At 38.4% G+C, this 19,247-nt stretch overlaps 1 protein-coding gene across 1 annotated transcript in view; it reads right to left on the minus strand.

Annotated features, from left to right (window-relative positions):
* Positions 1-19,247, minus strand: part of Nell1 (neural EGFL like 1) — a 990,534-nt gene that overhangs the window by 182,465 nt on the left and 788,822 nt on the right. Inside the window, exon 17 of the mRNA XM_004642698.1 lies at positions 16,767-16,862. Within this exon, the coding sequence (XP_004642755.1) occupies positions 16,767-16,862 (96 nt within the window). The remainder of the gene's footprint in view (positions 1-16,766; positions 16,863-19,247) is intronic.

A 19,247-nucleotide genomic window follows, 5' to 3' on the forward strand; every position in this document is an offset into this window, starting at 1 on the left:
GCGTGTGCTTTACTCTGCCTATATATTGCTTCAAAACCAGGAAACCTGACCTGTGGGTCTAAACATCAACATGGTGATTTCTCCTTGTGGGTCTTGGAGAGGACCAGAGAGGGCTCCCCCAGGAAAGAGATTCGGTCCTAGTTTTCCATTTTGGCTCTGGTTTTAATGGTATTCACACTGTATAAAGCTTCACTGGACTCAATACTTAAGTTTAGTGTGTTTCTTTATACACTTGTTATGTTTTGACAAAAGTTTGGTAACTCTCTATGAGAGCATCTGGATCACCTGCTTTTCATTTCTCCTACAGTAGGGATCATTTCAGGGCTGGAGATCACCCTGAAGGATATAAGGCTCAAAAAAATCACTCATCAAGTCTTTCTTGTCACATAAAAACTCTGCTGAAGTTTATGGAAATTGAAGGCAGAAAAAAATATATATCTTCAGGAATGCAGAATTTAAAACAGAAGAAATTACTTATGGTGCTCTCTAACAATCCCAGAACTATGAGCTGTGTGATTTTGGAATATGTTCTCTGTCATTCTCAAGCTGCCGTGTTCTCATTTATAAATAAGAATGATGCTACCTGCTTTAGCATCCACTTAAGTACTGACAGTGGCAGCTGGCACACAGCAACCTCAAAAACATAGACTGAGGGACAGAAGACGTTCCGCTCCTCGGTCTGCACGTGGTGGCCAGAACGACTAAAATGCAGGCATGGTGTACACGTTATGAGAATGTACTTACTCAAGATCAAAAACCATTTCTTTAAGAAAAAAAATGGAGGAAGGGTCTGCAGGTGTAGAGGGAAGGGACTTCAGACTTCTGCTCAGAGTCATAGAAATGTTTGGCAGAGTAGCCTTCTGAGGACATCCACTCAGAGACATTGCTTTCTTCTGTGTTTTAAAGATTGTACTTTACCTGGGGATATGCTTATCATGTGATAGTGTAAAATGTGTGGGATTTTAGGACACTTAGGTGATTATCACTGCCTCCTGAGTCCGTGTCATCAGGACGAGGCCAGAGTGGCTTTTATTCCACTTGAAGTTTAAGATCAGAGTAGTAGACCTGAAATATTTATACTGTAATATCAGCTCAGGGCTTACTCACTGTGTGAAATTGAGCTGTGTAATATTTGAATGTTTTATTGTCTGTAGGATAAAGATGAAGAGTTCTTCCCTGTGCTTCTTCAGATGCTCCATACCATTTTTGATGCCTGTCTCTATAAAGAAATATGTAAATATCTGCTATGATTGGTAACAACATAGAGAACAGCTTTACTCTATGTCTACAGAGAATTCATGGTGCATATGAGTCTTTATTAATTTATTGTTACCTACCATTTATAAATTAGACTTTCCCTACTTCCTAAAATAACTATGAGGCACATTCATTTATTAAAAACAGATATAACTTGGCCGAGATTACACAGGGAGTGGCAGGGTGGTCTGGTCTTAAAGGATCATTCTATGCACCACTGTCTGAGCCTGAGCTGGGATTGGCCTGGGGAGGAGGGTGCTCTGAGAACATTCTCCTGGTGCTTGAGGTAGTAAATCTCCCTGTAATTTGAAGCCAAGAGAAATGAACAGCTCTGTGAAAGGGAAGATGGAGGCAGTGCAGCGTAACAGAAAAAATAAGATTTGAAACTGACAGATCATAATTTAAGGCCTGCCGTCTCCCTTATTAGCCTTACATACATGACCAATTTCTTTTACCTGGGTCTCAGTTTCTGTACCTGTAAATCAGGAGGATTGTTATGTTGTCCCTGACTGAGGGGTCAGGGGTAAAAAGAGATGACAAAGTTCCTACATAAGGGACCTGTCTTTAGAGACTGTAAAGGTCTGGTCAACTGATTACTATCACAGCCACCCTGCTGTAAGGAGGAGAGCACTACCTGCAGGTTCAGAGACCTGCAGTTGGTCTCACAGAACATCAAGGCAGGGTAGGTGGAATACAAGGAGGTCAGAGTTGTTTCCTCAGAACTCAGAGCTCACACAGGAAGATGAGCCACGGCAATTGTCAAAACTTTTAAAATGAGCTTTGTCTTTTTTGGAAGCAGGGAGCACAGGATGAGGAAGAAAAGCCAGCGCTATGACGTGGAGCATAAAGAAGCACTGAAATCAAAGTTCTGACTCTTAGTAGACTTTGGAATCTTGGACACATTACTTTAAAGTTACCGTAAAGTTCTTAATATCACTCGGCACACTAGGACAGTCACTCATGGAGCGACCATTCATTCCTTTAATCAATATTTCACAAGTGTAAACCATGTTCCAGGGACTGCTGCAAGCACTAACTCTGAAGCACTGAAATACTAACAAAACCCCTGCCAACTCGGAGGATGACCTTCCCATGGGCAGAGAGAGAACAAACAGACAGACAGACGAAGCATTTAGTTAGCTAAATGCAGTAAATGCAGTTGGAGAAGGCAGAGCAGGGAATGAAAGGGGGTTCTATCACCTGGTGCAAGACTCACCACTGGGACCTCAAGGGAAGGGCAGCCTTCTGCATGAAGGACCATTTTGACAGACACTTAAAGGATGCTGGGAAAGGAACTACAGAGGTCCCTCGCTTATCACAGAGGTTAGGTTCCAGACACTCCGTGATAAGTGAAAATCAGTGAAGTAATGTCATTATATCTATTTTAATAATTATATATATTTCAAGTTGTCATAGCGGGGTATTGGGAACAAGCTTTCAATTTGTTTTGTCTCCTTTTTCCAATTGTTTGTACTTTTTCTCTTCTAAATTTCTCTTATACAATATTTTCATTTTTTTTCTTTCCTCAAATTTTATACTCATGGATCTGGTAATATGAATAACAAGTTGGAAGACAACACCATGGATTAGAACAAACATCGTGAAATTCATATTACTTTGTTAAGTGAAATTCTGTATCTCTTCTAAATTTTTGTTTTATTTCTAATTTGTACTTTCTTTAAAAATAAAAAAGTAAAAAATAATTATATACACTTTAAGGCTTTATAAACCCTTCCCACACTCTTATAAACCTTCCCCACACTTTTAAAAACACGTCTCATGTTCATATCCATTTTCTAAAGTCATAAACCTGCATAATTTTAACAAGATACATACACATTACTGTACTGCAAAATCCCGCAAAGTAGTGAAAACTTTGCAATAAAAAATGATTATTATTTTTTTTGTGGAACTTGGGATTGAACTCAGGCCCTTGCGCTTGCCAGGCAAGTGCTTATTCTACTAAGCTATCCCTCTGGCCCCCTCGATCAATATTTTTTTAAAAAATGATGAAATGGTGAGTCTGTGAAAGTTGAACCATGAAATAGCAAGGGACACCTGTATAGAAATATATGGAAAGACAACTTTCCTGAAAGGGGGGGCACATGTGCAAAGGTCCCAGGGTGTGCCTTAGTGTTTCAAAACTGAAAAGAGGAGAAATAAGGAAATATATGATGAAATCAGATAGGAAATATGAGGTGGGAAGTGCTGATAAAAATCTTTTCTCTGGGCAATGAAGCTTAATAACGTAATATGTATTCAGGTACAAGTTCTACTTTAAAATAAGATCTAGCATATGCATTAAATAATGACTATCTAGTTAAGTGGTTCCTTCATAGATCTGCCTCTAATCTTCAAAGACAGAGAAGTATTGCTGCTGTAAGAGACACAAGGAAGAAGAAATGTGGGAAAAGAAATGTAAATATGTCCAAAACGTGGCTGTATGGGCACACAGGGAACACACTAGGGACTAGGGCTTCAATATCTGGGGGCCAGGAATTGGGAATACTGTGAGGCCTGATGTTTGGCACGTCACATCACTCAAAGGCGATGTCATAGCACTTCTGCAGGCAATAAGGCAAACTTTTTTACAAGTCCAGTTCTCATTTATCTATGCTCCAACTAAATGGGCTGCTGGAAAGAGAGTTTGGGGAATTTTAGGATCAGACATGGCCAGCCTTGTGCATACTGGGGTTGGGCTATGGAAACCAGGGTTTACCTATGGGGAGAAGGAAGGACTTGTTTGTATTCCTGAAAGGACTTACCGAGTTTCTGTATTTCAAAGTGTTTTCACTACATGCTATTGTTTATCACTTTTTAGAACATGCTATACAAATCAAAGATGATCTCATTTATATTGCATATAATTACCACTTTGGGGTAGAAAAATGATAATAGTGGAAAGGAAAGAAACACATGAATAGGACACACTCCTTTTATCTGGGAGATCCTGTAGATCAGTACCTGCTATGCCGAGGCAACAATAACTTGTGGGTCTTTTAGAGGGAGTGCTATGAGGGACTGAAAAGGTTGGCTGTCCCACAGAACTGGGTGATCAGAAGAAAGGAAAGCGGGAAAGTAAGGAGGGACTTGAGCATGATGGGTCTTATGATGAGCAATCAGGGTGAACAGAGACCGTTCTGGAGGGAAATTGACACTGAGGAATTTGATAAATATTTTTGAAGTTTAAGATCTGTGTGAGAGAACCAGGGAAGTTGTGAAACAAACACAGCAGGTGGAGAAAAGGAAGGTAGAGAAAGAGAGGCCAGAGAATTTCAGCTATTTCAAATACCAAGGAGAGAGGCCTGGGACAGGAGAAAATTATGGTAAGAAAATCCAACAGACTTTAATACAAGAGGCGAATTGATTGTAAGTTGGAAAGGAGAAGTATTAAGAATCATCAGTACCATGCAGCATGCCTGAAAGGAGGATGCAGTTTATGTCCTTCAAGGGCACTGGAGATCATTTAAGGTTGCTTGTCAAGTAACAATTTTATTATATTTTATAAGGACTACATCGGCTGTGATGTCTCAGAGGGAAAGTGAGGTTAAAAGTTGGAGACTGGTCTTTTAATGTCATTCTAGGCCCCAAACAAAGGGCAGTCAGTGATAAGAAAGTGTGAGTAAGGAAAAATAAATGCATGGTGCTGGTTGACTGAATTGGGAAAGAGGGAGAAGAGAGGCCAAGGGCAAGGCTGGCTGCACACAGTCCAAGATGAGGGATGAAGAAGAGGCCCGGCGGCCAGTGCGGAGTTCTCACTCTTCCCAACAGCTCGTGCTGACGTGGAAGTGTGGTGGGAAGACTAACATAAAAACAAAAAGATCTCTTCTTGCTTTTTCCACGAATTCAACACGTTTTTGAGCAACTGTCCTGTTCTAGGCACTGCCCTGATCTTAGCAGAAAAAAGTAATGGGGAGCCAGGCCATGAGCGAGCAGGGTCCTGCAGGCCATTATCATTAATTATTGTGATTTATCAGTGTGAAAATGTGGTGCCATAGAGGATGGAGAGTGGAGGACTGAAGAGAGCTGACTTACATTTTCACAATACCACAAGGGACCGATGAGCTGTGGACTTGTGCCGTCACCTGGAGGAGCAATGATTTCATCCCCACACATGATAGGATGAACAGTGTATGGAATCTGGATTCTACACACATTTTGAAGCCTGAGAAAAAGAATTTGGACTTGGGGGACTGAAGGAAAGGAGAAATAAGGGTGATTTGAAGATTTCAGCCCAGAGAATATGAAAAGATAGATTTCACCATCGCCTAGAATGAGAAAGACTGTCAGAGAGGCAATTTGACAGGGAGATTAGGGCTATTCCTCATTATAAGAGACCTCCTCCAAGGTGCCATCTTTTCTATTGTATTATATTGCTAGACATTGATGACCAATATAAAAATCTGAATGTGTATTACAGGCAGAGAAAGCATTATGAACAAAAGCTCAGAGATTTGAACAAAATAAACATTTTTACTGACTGAAAGTAGGCTAGAATGGGCTGAAGTTTATAATTTATATTGAAGAAAAGTAGGAGACAAACAGAGGTCTAATCACAGAAGTCTTTGTATATCATGGTAGGGAACTGGGGCTTTATCCTTAAGGAGTGAGGAAGTGCTGAGAGCTTTTCTTAGCCCAATTTCCTTTAATAAAATAATCTCCCACGATCTCCCCTCATGGACTCAGTCTACATGGTTAAAATTGCTGCTGCCCATAGATAACTTCAAGGTCTGTATTAAACTACAGGATGCTTTAAAACCACATTAGCTAACCAAGCCAGCGAAGGCTTCTCTTTTTTTAAAAATTAATTTTATTGAGAAACAAATAGCAATGAGACAGTTTCAAAACCAATTAATAGGATAGTTTCAATAATTAACAAATTGCAAATTGATGTCTTCTTAGTGGTTATTCATAGTACAAGATGCACACATGAGATCCTGTCCAAACACTATTAGTACAAATCTTTCTTCTCATTGAATTGAGAGAAAGTAGTTGCATATCGATCCTAACTATTTTGTATATACAGATAAAAAATGGTCCTTCATTTGTATCCCCTTTTTTATTTAGTTTTGTGAAAGATGGGTATTCCATTGCCATTTAAATATTGTAGGTGCGTAAATTCAGCAAAATAACCCAATATAGCTCAGTACTAGAATGAATACATGGGTCTTGCTGCTTGATTCGTCTTATTTTGAAGGCCGGTGGAGGCTCTCAGGCACCTACTTTTTCTAATCCGCGCACTCAATTAGGAGAGGGTGATGCAAATCACAGGAGTTATATCCCTTCTTGGTCTATCTATTTGCTCCTGTCAACCTTTTTTCCACATGATCTGCAGTGCAGCGCATATTCTTGCATCCAAAGACTCATGGTGAGTTACTAGGGACATTTTGTAATTTCTGGCTTCCAGGTGCTTACACTTTTACACAACGATGAGTTCCCATCCTTGCTGGTTGCTACACTTCAAGTGACAGTCCTGTTCATATTTTCCAGGGCATAAGATTAAAAATTAGCTTATGAATCTGACTCCTGACTTTCACAGTTCAATAGCGTGGGCTTGGCTGGTGGGAAGTAAGAGCTGCTTGTCATCTAAATAGGAGTTATTTTCTGCCTTACTAACTAGACAAGGCAATCACTAATAGCTTTCATTTATTTTATGGTGATTGTCAATCTGTTTAAAAAGATTGGTTCTCTTCTTTCATGGCAAAGTGCAAACAACTTCATGGAAATACATGCTGACTAAGCTACTGGAAATGCACAAAAATTGCTGTATTATTCTAGTCCATGGCAATCCTCACCATCTTTACAGCATACCTTACTATAGTTACCCTTCAAATAAGATCTGAACAGGAATTGTCAGCTTTGGTCTATAAGATGAAAACAGTATATCATGTGAGGTTTACTACCCATCTCTATATTTATTCACTTATTCTTTTATCAAATATATATATATATATATATATATATATAATTTTAAAACATAGGATATTGAAATTGCATTTTTCAGGAAGGTCACAATGGAATAGCTTTTAAGAACTCTCACATCCCAAAGTGGGATGCTAAACAAATATTAAAATACTTGTCAAATATCCATTGGGTGTCTTAATTATTATTTAACCAGCTTGCAGCTCTGTAAAGGAAGGCCTAGCAAACCAACATGGACATCAATGAAGATAAAACTAAGGCTTCTGCTGGGGAAAAGCTATTTAGTTGGCCCAGTGCCAATTACAGTTCATTTAAAAAAAATAAAAATAAAAATAAACAGAAGAGAGGGAAGAACTCCCTCCCTAAACTCACGCTGGGGAAAGAGACTTCAAGTGCACATAGGCAGGTCCTTTTGATGTGGAGGAAAATAGCAACTGGTATTTGACTCAAATCTCAAAAAACTGAGAAGAAACATCTGAGTCCGAGGCTGCCGTTGTCTCATGGCAAAGAAAAATATTATTAGCAGCCAGATGCCCTGTTCTCAGTCTGATTGGGTGTGAGCAAGGACATCCTTGAGGGGAACCCTACAAGTGAAAGGCACCCGAATCCTTTGTAAATTGGACAGAGGATTCAATACAGAGAACGGAACCATAACAAGGCCAGCACCTAGGAAACAGAGCACTGTGGTTTTCATGGAAGGGAGGGATTATCATTCCTGGGCAGCTCCATTTGGTTCTCTCCAGTAATCTCAGACCTTTACCAAAGCTCTCCAGGAACAAAGCACCCTCCACTGGGCCTGTCTCACGCAGAGGACCCAACGCTAGCAGCCTTTTCACTGTGCCACTCACATGAGACCTGATTTTCTCTCCCGTAAAACTCTCTCACTTGGAGATTTGCAACATCTATGAATTTTAAAATGTAACACAGAAAGACAAAATAAGTGAAGCTGTTTATACTTGTACTTCTACTAACTTCCAGGTAAACCAAGGATAAATTTTCAGTAACTTTCATTTCTAGACATCCACCAGATGCCAGAGATTCTACTAAGTGATTTAAATTTGACTATTTTATTTAATCTTTAGTGTTACAAGGAAGGAATATTGATAGCCCCTTCCTTCCAGCAAACCTAACTTGATACATGTCATAGATCCTGGGAAGTCACAGAACTTCAGCTGAAATTTAAATAATGTCACTTCAGAGACTGTTCTCTTCAACACTGTTTGGTTCTCACTACTCTTTTTGAAGCACAGCAAAGATATTAGAAGGAATGTATAAAACAATACATATGATCACACTGGACATTATACAGATCACTACACAGCTTAGCTGGCCTCTCACATAGCTATTTAGGTTCACCTGCCCTCGGACAAAGATAAAATGAGCAAGAGGCAAATGATTATAATGCAAGGTGTATTAAACTTGGATTTTTTCATACAAGGGTTGTAATCCCAACCCCACTCTTGAATGGCTGGATGATGCTGGTACTTGTCCTCGTATTGGTTCAATATAGTAAAAGCAGGAGCCTTAATAGAGGGGTCAAATCAGAGATTTTGGACTCACAATAAGTGTGGGGCAGACTAGTGCAAGTTGCACGTGACAGGCAGATCTAGCATCAGAGCGCAGTCCTCGGAACTTCAGTCCTGTACTTTTTGCACCGCTATTGGGTGCATCTTTCACTGCTAGTGCAAACACTTGATTATGAACAAAAGCCATTGCTTCATATGGTCATATCCAAATGACTTGAAAACAAACCATCTCTTTGTCAAAGAGATTAGAGTGAAAATGGCTTCAGGCATATTTACAAATGCTGGAGACAAAACATGATCGGGGAGGATTCAGAACCGGGTGGTAACATGTCCCTAGAAGCTGTGAGAATGCAGTGGCAGCTCTATTGTGGAGCTATGAGGAAGTGAGATAGATCTTGATCCCAATTCCTTGCCCACAGACACATAAGCGCATGTTTCAAATTGGAGAGAGGAGGAAGGTGCTAAGCAAGGAATGTCCTCCTCAGCACATGTGAAGTGCAAAGAGTTCCGTAGATGTGGTTTCTTCTCATCTGCCAGATCAATGTCTCCTCTCTCTCACCTTCATTTCTAGAAATATCCAGTATGGGTGGGAGATTTTTCAACTAAATTCATATTCATTTGACTTTACTGGAATTTTTTTAAAAGCTTCTGCAACGCCGGATTCACTGAGGGGTAGGGTGCACTGATCAGGTTATGCGACTCACAGAAACCAAATCTTTCTCTTTTCTGGTTTTAATGATATCACAAAGCCATTTGTGTTCTTTTTAAGCACTTTAAGGCAAAAGAAGCAGCACTAATAGGAGAAGCCACCATTTGCTGAGCATGTGCCATGTGCCAGGCATTCTGAGAAAGCATGAGTTGAGAAAAGTTCCATAACTCTCCCAGCTGGAATTACATTTGTGTTCATCCTCTGAACAGATGCCGCTTCGTAGTCCTGTGTTGCCGGAGCAGAAGTAGAATAGTCTCTTCTCTGTTATGAGGGTGGAACTACAATCGACTTTCTTAATGACTTTTTTTAAAAAATTGTATGCATTTGGTACAGGGTCTCACTACACAGTTCAGGCTCATAGTGATCCTCCTGTTGCAGCCTCCCTGGTGCCAGGATTGCAGGTGCGCACCACCACACTGGTCTTGCTGGGGCCAGCACAGCATGTGGTAACAGGGATCCAAGCCAGATCCATGTGCTTGACTAGGAAGGCACTTAGTCTGCTGAGCCATCTCCATGGCCCTTTTATTTGTCTTTTTTTTTTTTTTAGAACCAGGGATTGAAAGGCCCCTGTGCTTGATAGGCAAGCACTTATTCTGCTGAGCCATCTCCCCAGCCCCTTCCATGGCCCTTTTAATGATTCTTAAAATTTTGTCTCAGAAATGAGGGTCAGTAGAGCCAATGTAAACAGATGACTGATGATATAATTCTCTCAAGAGGGGAAAGATTTAATATTGAGAAGAATACAGCCCAATTTGTATTCTCTAATCAAACTATTACCCTCTATGTGTCTATTTGCAAGTCCTTGGGCCAAAGGAAAAATAAAAGAAATAATTCTGCTACAAAAAATAATTTCCTTGAAGGAAAGCTTAAAATACTAAAAAAAAAAAAATTCTTTAGACAATGTTGATTTTTTATAAGTTCTAAAAATCACTTCTTATCAGAATGTAACCTGTACTTACTAGAGAAAATTAGAAGACTCAGAGGAATGAAACAGGAAAATAGTCACTGAAAACTATATTGTATATATATAAATGCTGTTAAATGTTCTTTGTTACTTATTTGGACATTCTTGCTCAGGCACTTTGGAAAAACCTCGAGACTGTAAGAGTTTCAATAGTTATGTGAGTTTCCTGAGTAACACACAAAATAAATAATTCATTTCCAAAACAATTTTAAGAAAAAGCTGACATCTGCCATTGTTTTAGACATCAGCTTGTTTTCCCAATTGTTTTATACTAGCTGTAGTTTGTCACACGGTGTGACTATGGCACTAGTCACCTCTTGCAATTTGATTCAAAATCACTAGATATAGACACATTATTCTTATACACTCATCCTTATACAATTTGCAATTAATCTAATATATAGGAGAAGAAATATAGTATAATTGGTTGATATCTCTGTACCCCACAAAGGAATGTCTTGATATACATCCCTGTCCAAATTCCTAGTAAGAGTGTTGAATTAATTAGCTTAGTCATGAAGAAAGCATCTGAGTACAAATTCTCCTTAAAATGGTTGTAATAAATTTAATTCTACATAACAAAATTTCTTCTTACTATCTACATTTAAAGTTTTCTTCTCAAGGTATCATTTCTTTCAGGAAAAACAAGAATTGTAATCCATATATCCTGTGTGGGGTTAAAACATCCACCTGTTTCCTCAATCAGCAGTGCAACACGGACACAAAGCAGGCTGAGTCTCCACACCTGACTTCTAAGACTATAAGGAGACACAGCAGCTCAAGGCGGACTTAAGGCAGTCTTGGGTTTCCATTGATTGAAAATCTTCTGATTACAATTAAGGCTAAGTGCTTCTAAATGGCTCAAAAGATGTTTAAAATCCTTTTTTGTCCAAAAAACTGGTTGCAACACTTTGTATTTCAATAAAATAGATATTTGATCTAAATATATAATCTCCAATGATAGGGTTAGTGTTTCTTTTTATGTATTTTAGTCCAGGGTTTACAGGGGTCTCACTATACAGATTGAACTCATAGTGATCATGTTTTCAGCCTCCCAAACTCTGGGATTACAGGCATGTGCCACCATGCCCTGTCTCAGTCCCAGTGTCTCAGCACGCACCAGGGATGGGGATGGCACAGCATGCCGGGGATTGAACCCTGGTCCCTATGTCTGCTTCAGCAGGCACTTTAATCCACTGAGCTATCTGGCCGGCCCAGGATTAGTGTTTCAATGTTTTCTGTTTTGTGACCACAGAAGCAGCCTAAGGTGGAAATGGATGGGAAATTAAGTCATGGTGTGTTTTATTTGACTTAAGAGTATAGTCTCTATTTGTATCTATTTACCAATAAAAGCCTCAAGTTTATTCTTTTAATAGCTCAATAATACCTCATTGTGTAAAATATCACATTTTCTTTATCCATTTCACAGTTGATAATGATTTGGGTTTCTTCCACGATTTAGCTATGACAATTTGTGCTGTTATAAATATGGGTGCACATAAATTACTGTGACATGATGTTTTCATTTCTTATGGAATAATACTCAGGAGGGGAATAGCTGGTTTGAATGGGACCTCCAATCCTAGCTTTTTGAGGAAATCTCACACTGAATTCCATAGGGAAGTAAATAAGACCTGTAAGTACAAACAGCAAATTGTCTCCTTAGTGTAAGAAACTGAAAGAGGAAATTAAACGTGAAGGATTCAAAAGATACTATGAAGAAGGAAGGAGTTACTGAGATGAGTAACTAGACAGGAGAGGGAGTAGGGCAGGGAGATACATCTATTTATGTAAGCAGGATGGTCTGGATAATTGCACTGTGGATTTCTGCTGGTCTGCAGAAAAGCTGAGATAATGCTTTCCTTTCCTTTCTTTTCTCTTCTTAATTCCTTATAACTTTTCTTTCTATCTTTGTTTTTCCAATTTTGCATGTATATATCTAGCAATCTGAACAACTCATTTGAAGACAACGCTATGCAATAAAACAAATGCCTTCAAATTCATATTTTTAATGAAATTCTGTATCATTTCTAATATTTTCTTTTTTATTACTATGTTATATTTTCTTTTAAAAAATCAAAAGTGAAAAAAGAAGAAGTTGTGGTGTGGACTATTTTTTAAAATATGCGATTCTGTTGTGTACTTTAAATACACAAGTTGAAATTGAAAAAAAATTATTACAGTAAGAGTGCTGTTAATGCTCCTGGTAATAGTCCTCACTGCAAACACACTTATTATTCTTGCCATTTTCATAATTATTATTACTGCTGTTATTATTAGTAGTAGTATTGCCATTTTCTGAAGCAGCTTTGGAAGTCCCCTTTCCTGATCTCTGTATTGCACTGTGCCTTGCTGTCCTGAGTCTACTGAGAACATTTCCTTGTCATAGTCCTTTGCCTTTGGTGAAGATGCTGAAGTCACATAGTACCACAGCCAGTGAATAAAGCACATGCGGTCACATCATAATGCTTTTTTTTGACAGAAATTGCCATAAATGTTTCATCAAGAATCAAATTTTTAAACTACAGTAAATGTTTAAATAAGACTATTTATTACAGTAAAAGATATATTACCATCAATTCCCCTCTAAATATTTTAAGTCTTCCTTTTTGCTTTAGATGCATTTATCCTGTCAATCTATGAAATTTGTCTTTTACACCACTAAATTAAAAAAATAATAATTTAAACATTCACTGAAGTTATCATTCACCTGTTGCATACTTCCTTTTTAGAAAGACAAAATGTCACATCAGAGCCAGGATTTCTCAGTGAGAACAATTTTTCCTACCAGAAGATGTTTGACAATGTCAGGAGATGTTTTTGGTTTTTCTGACTGGAGGTGGAGCGCTAATGGCACTTGGTACACAAATTCCAGCAACACTGCTAAATATCCTACATGGCACAACCCAGTTCTCCACACCAAGGAATCATTGTTCCAGAATGATGCTAGGCACGAGGAATTCTGGGATAGAAATAGCTGCACACCTTGTTACTGTATACTTGGTGTTGCTTGCAGATTTTCAGGTAGCAATACTCATTGGAAAATTCAGTCTCACTCAAACTTTGGAGGAAAATCGCTTGGCTCATTGATTTTACATTTGGAAAGTCACTTAGAGAATTTCATGGGTTTTCCATTTTGTTCTATGATCCTCTGCATGACATCAGCATGGAACCCTATGCCTTAGCTTTTGAGATTAAGAAGAAAACATTCATCCCTTCCAGTTTTTTTTTTTTTTTCTAAATGACAGCAGTTAGGATCCTTCACTCATCTCATTCCTGACATATCTCCACGTCAACTCTGAAACCAATTCAAAGCTCCAGGTGCAGAGAAAGAGCAAAGACAATAAAGAGCAGAAGTAAGCAATACGCTGTCCAGGGTTGCTGAAATAGAATTTGCTTAGTCCTGGTGGAGTTATGGAAATGAATGGAGAACAAGAAGGTGTTGAGCGTCTTGTGCTCCATGCACAAACGAGAGATGTTTAACATTTTTATTCTCTAGATGCATATTTTCTTTAACAAGCAATGATGATGTTAACTAAGTGCACTTGAGTCCTGAACAGCCAAGTATCAAAAGGAACATGTGAAACCCGTAAGACGGATAGTCAAGAGAATATATTTAAGACTACCTATAAATGATTCTATATAGTTCCAATGAGCCCATTTTGAGAGTCCTGAAATTAGAACAAATCAAACAGAAGATTTACTACCATTATAACAACAGATATTCTCACTATATTGGCAACGGTTCCTTGGTATTCTGAGTCTCAAGGCATCTAACATGACTCTGATTCACTGGCAAAGGGACAATATTCTTACTAATGATCAGCATGAAGCCAAGACTCACAGCACAGCACTAATCCAATTCATCTGCCTGTCATGCATCTAGATTCCTTGCACACAGCTAAAATATGTGCTTTACCCTTTCCATGAAAAAACTAGAATGACTCTGACACAGATGAAGAAATCACCACATGCAAAAATGGCTTATTTAATTTTCCCCTTCTGATGACCCTGCAACTCAAGAATATGCAAGTATTAACCTTAACATTTATTTAGAAAACCTCAGGCTGTCTGACTCTATTTATTTCTACTCCTGGCCTTGATTTTCTCCTTGATAGTTTTCTGTTCACATTATAGACCGGTATGCAAGTGTTGATACAATCACAAACTTATTGAGTAGAAAAAGGACAAAGGACAGATGCACAAGGCATAAGAAACCAGAATTGATTTTTGCTGGGCTGTCACTGACAACAGGACCCAGCCTACAGCAGTGCCCCAGCCCTCCCAGTTATTATAATACAAAAGAAATAATAAGCTCGCTGATGCTGCGATAACATATTGCACTTACTTGAAAAGCCTGTGGAAGATGCAGATGGGTGAATCAAACTCCCCAGTATTCTGATTCACTCAATCTGATAAAGTGGTTTTAAACAGAGTTCCATGCTTTGCAATAGAGAAATATATGTAAAATATATATAAATCCTTAAGAATAAAGGATTTGTGTGAGGGAACCTGAGTTTAATTCTCGGTCTTAATAACTGCTGAAGTTAATTACCTACTTAAGCTTTAGTTTGTCATCCATAAAATGGGAGTAAAATCTGTGTCTTTCCTTTGCTCTTGGTATTAAAAATATGGGAAATAGTACTCAACAAATGACTTTCCAGCCCATGAGAATCCATCTTCATTGCCACTTCCAGCCCCACCCTTCTGTCATTACTACTTCCCGTATGATCAGTCTAGGCAATCAGAGTCTACCTAAAGAAGATAAAGCAAATCTTTATTTTTTTTTCATTTAATTAGAAAGACCAATTAAGGTCAAATGCTCTACATGTAGGGCATGTGTGAAGTGGCCTTTTTTTTTTTCTCTCAGTAAATATTATTTTAAAATTTTATGTATTTGGTACAGGATCTCACTATGCAGGTTGTACTCATAGTGATCCTCTTGTTTCAGACTCCCCAGGATTGGGATTACAGGTGTTCGCCACCATGTCTGGTTTCAGTGGCTAGCACAGCATGCCTGGAGTGGGGCCGGCATGGCATGCAGTAGTGCAGATTGAACTTGGCTCACTGCGCTTGCCTAGGCAAGGTGCTTAGACTGCTGAGCTATCTCTGCGGCCCCTTGAGTAAATATTCTTCAGATCCAAGTGGTAAGTCTCTCATATTACTTGGGCACATTATTTGATACTTTAATGTCTTTTTTGTAAAGAATGAACCAATAATTATTCTTAATATTTATAATCTGGTTTGTTGATAACACCCCCAAACACGGTAACAATGATGCAGATATCATTCACTGATTTCTTTGTTGAATAATTTATGTGACAATGAGTTAGAATACATATCCTAGGTCCTATAACGTGATGTATCAGTCAGGATGGAGTATAATAAATAGGATGATTTTTTGAAAAAAAAAGTATTACCTAAATTCAGAACCTTTTAACCACAAGGAGAATGAAAAAATAGTTTTGCTTGCATATTCCATGTCAGATAAAGATAACCTCTCCTTAATTTAATACCTGTAATAGTAACAACAATACAGGATTCTGTTTTGATTTTCTATGCCTTTAGAAGCATCAAGTTTGACATACAAACACACACACTCACACACACACACACTCACACACACACACACACACACACACACACAAATGCCATGACTTAGTGCGAATACAGAACGTGGGAAAGCAAATTTGAGCACTTGCTCTCACATGCCCACAAGCCCTTGGCTTGCACTTCATCTACCTTGACATGGATATCAGATTTCATTTGAACAAAGATCAGACTTTTCCAATCAGCAAGAACGAAAGTTTTCAGTAAACAGTGCCAAATGTAAACAACACATTTAGCGAATTGCAAGATACATATCGTGAAATTTTACTAATACTAATTGGCTTATACTATCAGGTCCATGAATGATAATGTTCCTAATAAACCAGCATTAGAATAAAATCCCAAGCAAGCAAATAAACCTGCTGCTAGAGTTATTTAATATGCTTTAATGCAAGGAGCGTGTGTTACTAATTTAGATTCTGTTGATGCAGCAGATTATTATAACTCTAATAGGCGCATATGATGCTATGCAGTTGGTGATAAGTGGGGCAGGTCAGATCATTGGGTTTTATCTCTAATTAGACTTAAAAGGCACAGTGCAATTATAGCAGAGGAAAGACTTGACTTTGTTAAATTACATGCATTGAAAGGAGGGCAAGGGGAGCTCTACCGTCAGGGCTCAGAAGCCTACTGTGGAGTAACAAAAGCATCTTCTGTGAGAGCCACACCACCAGGACACACTGCCTACCACAAAGCGTGTGTTTCTGCCTAGAAACTCCATCCTTTCCACGTGGCTGCACATCGTTCTGCACACCCTGGAAAGAACAGGCTGGGTTACCTTTCTCGCAGCGGCTTCCCGTGAATCCAGATGGACAGGCACATGTGTTAGGAGCCACGCATGTTCCACCGTATCTGCAGCCTTCTTCACAAAACGCTGTCAACAAGAATGATTTCACTTAGGTAAAATGCAGTAAAGAAATCCACGGAAAACCGCATGAACATTGAACTTCTCTTTGAGGCATAAGGGAATAAATGTCTGTACTTAGCCATATAAAAATTTCCAAACACAAAAAGAAATCAATTTAATAGTACCTATTTCACTTTTTATATAAAATCAACTGAAACTTTGGATAGAATGGTTAGCACTGGGTTGGAGGTGCTAAGGGATGGCCACAATTAGCAACTACTACTGGTGCTATTATTATTGATAAATTGGAAATCAAATAAGAGAAACTGAGTAACTAGAAAAGGTAGGTCTGGGAGAAGGCAGAGCATCTTCACAGAACAGTGCTTACTGTTCTATATTCTACAGTTTTTTCACCAACCAGCTTGTATGACAACATGTGCTTTACTTTTAAATAGGACTTTTGGGTATTTGATAACTTTTTATAGCATAATAAATTTAACTCTGTATTTTTAGATAATTAAACTACTTCCAGTATCCTGGTAATACAAACAAAGCATTGTTTCGTAGTTAAAATACTTAGTTTACCCCCAAATTATTCCTCTGGGGAAAGGGCCTCAGTGCGGAAATGCTGCTGAAGGGGCCGTGAGGTTTGGCCACATAAAGGTTCCAGATTTCTCAGTTCCATCCAGCCAGGCGCGGCCGGCCCATCCAAGTCGTGTCAGTTGCCCTGTACGCAGCACTCTCAGCAAGACAGTACAGCAGCCTGCCCACTTCACTGTAGCATTACATACAATCATCCATTCACATAGAAATGGTTTCCATCTGCCACCTCGTTCATTGATTAGAAAGCCCGTAAGGACAAGTAGAAAGTTGCTTTCCTCACTACTCTGTCCTAGTCCAAGAACACGAGCCAATGGAAAATCCTCAAAATAAAGGGTGGGAGATATAAATGAAGGACCATTTTGTAGTGCATATATATATATATATATATATATATATATATATATATATATATATTTTTTTTTTTTTGTTAGGATAGATATATAGCTACTTTCTCTTAGCTCAATGAGAAGAAATATTTGAACTAAGAGTATAAACAAAATATCATGTCCGCATCTTGTACTATGAATAACTACTACGAAGAGAACAATATGCAGTCTATTAATTATTATAACTATCCTACTAACCTGCTTTGAAACTGTCTCATTGCTATTTCTTTCTCAATAAAATTAATTTAAAATATAATGTTTTGAATTCTTTCATTGTTATTCTGCAGTTATTCAAATACAGAAATCTCTTGTTCATAATTCTGAATCCCATCCATCCACAATACTCTATTGTCCCTTACTGTCAAATAGCCAGTAAGTTAGCACAGTATAAAATATATTTAAAGTATCACTAACGAAGATGATTAGAAGCATTAGCCTTGAACTGCTTTTATTAGAGAAGACAAATGCTTTAGATTTGAGTTGTAGTTCACGAATATCGTGCATCCTGGAAAACTGTCAGGGCTGCATTCTGCTGCTGGCATAATCATAGTTATTATGAATTTGCACTGAAGGAGCTGAATTATTGGTTTATACAAGTCCAAGCACACAGACCTTGTAACAACATTGACACTTTTCAATTAATATCATTTGGATAATTTAAATTTCTTGCTTCAGCAACTCACATACCTGGAAAAACAAGAACCACACCCTTCGTACGCTTAAGAAATGCATGAAAAGATTTCTACAGTCTCCACTATGGTAGTGCTCATAGAAGTCCAAATTATATACAAATATATGAACGTAAAATCTCTTGTCCCCAATATCATATATTGTGAGCTCTGGTGATTGACATTTCAAATAAAATATTTGAAGTATATCTTTGCATGGAAGTTAATAACAAACAAACAGAGATATTGCAAGTTAAAAATGACAGAGAAAAATTGTAAGATACAGTTTTAAGCAGCATCAAAAGAGGCCAGGAATTTGGAAATGGAAAGCACAGCTTGACTTTCTTTTTTAAAATATTTTATTAGGACGTGTTAGTATCACGTAACAATGGGGTACACTGAGAGCAGTTAGTCCACACATGTGTCATCTCTTTATCAATTTCCATCACTAGTGGCCCTCTCCCTTCCTTCCTCCATCCCTCTTGACAACTTCCCCACTTCCAGCATTCCATCTCTTCGTTTTTCATTGTATCTCTTTTATTTTAGTTATTATTTTATGTATTTTCTCATAAGGAGATACTGTACTTTCTGAATGTAGCTAATTTCACTCAACTATTAGTCTGATGTAGTAGTGAAATGCTGAACACCCTGTAGACCCTTCCCTAGGAGGAGGAGGAGGAGGGGGGGGAAGGGGAAGGGGAAGGGGAAGGAGAAGGAGGAGAAGGAGGAGAAGGAGGAGAAGGAGGAGAAGAAGA

This window comes from Octodon degus, unplaced genomic scaffold, assembly GCF_000260255.1.
Source record: "Octodon degus isolate 3935 unplaced genomic scaffold, OctDeg1.0 scaffold00159, whole genome shotgun sequence".
NCBI lineage: Eukaryota > Metazoa > Chordata > Mammalia > Rodentia > Octodontidae > Octodon > Octodon degus.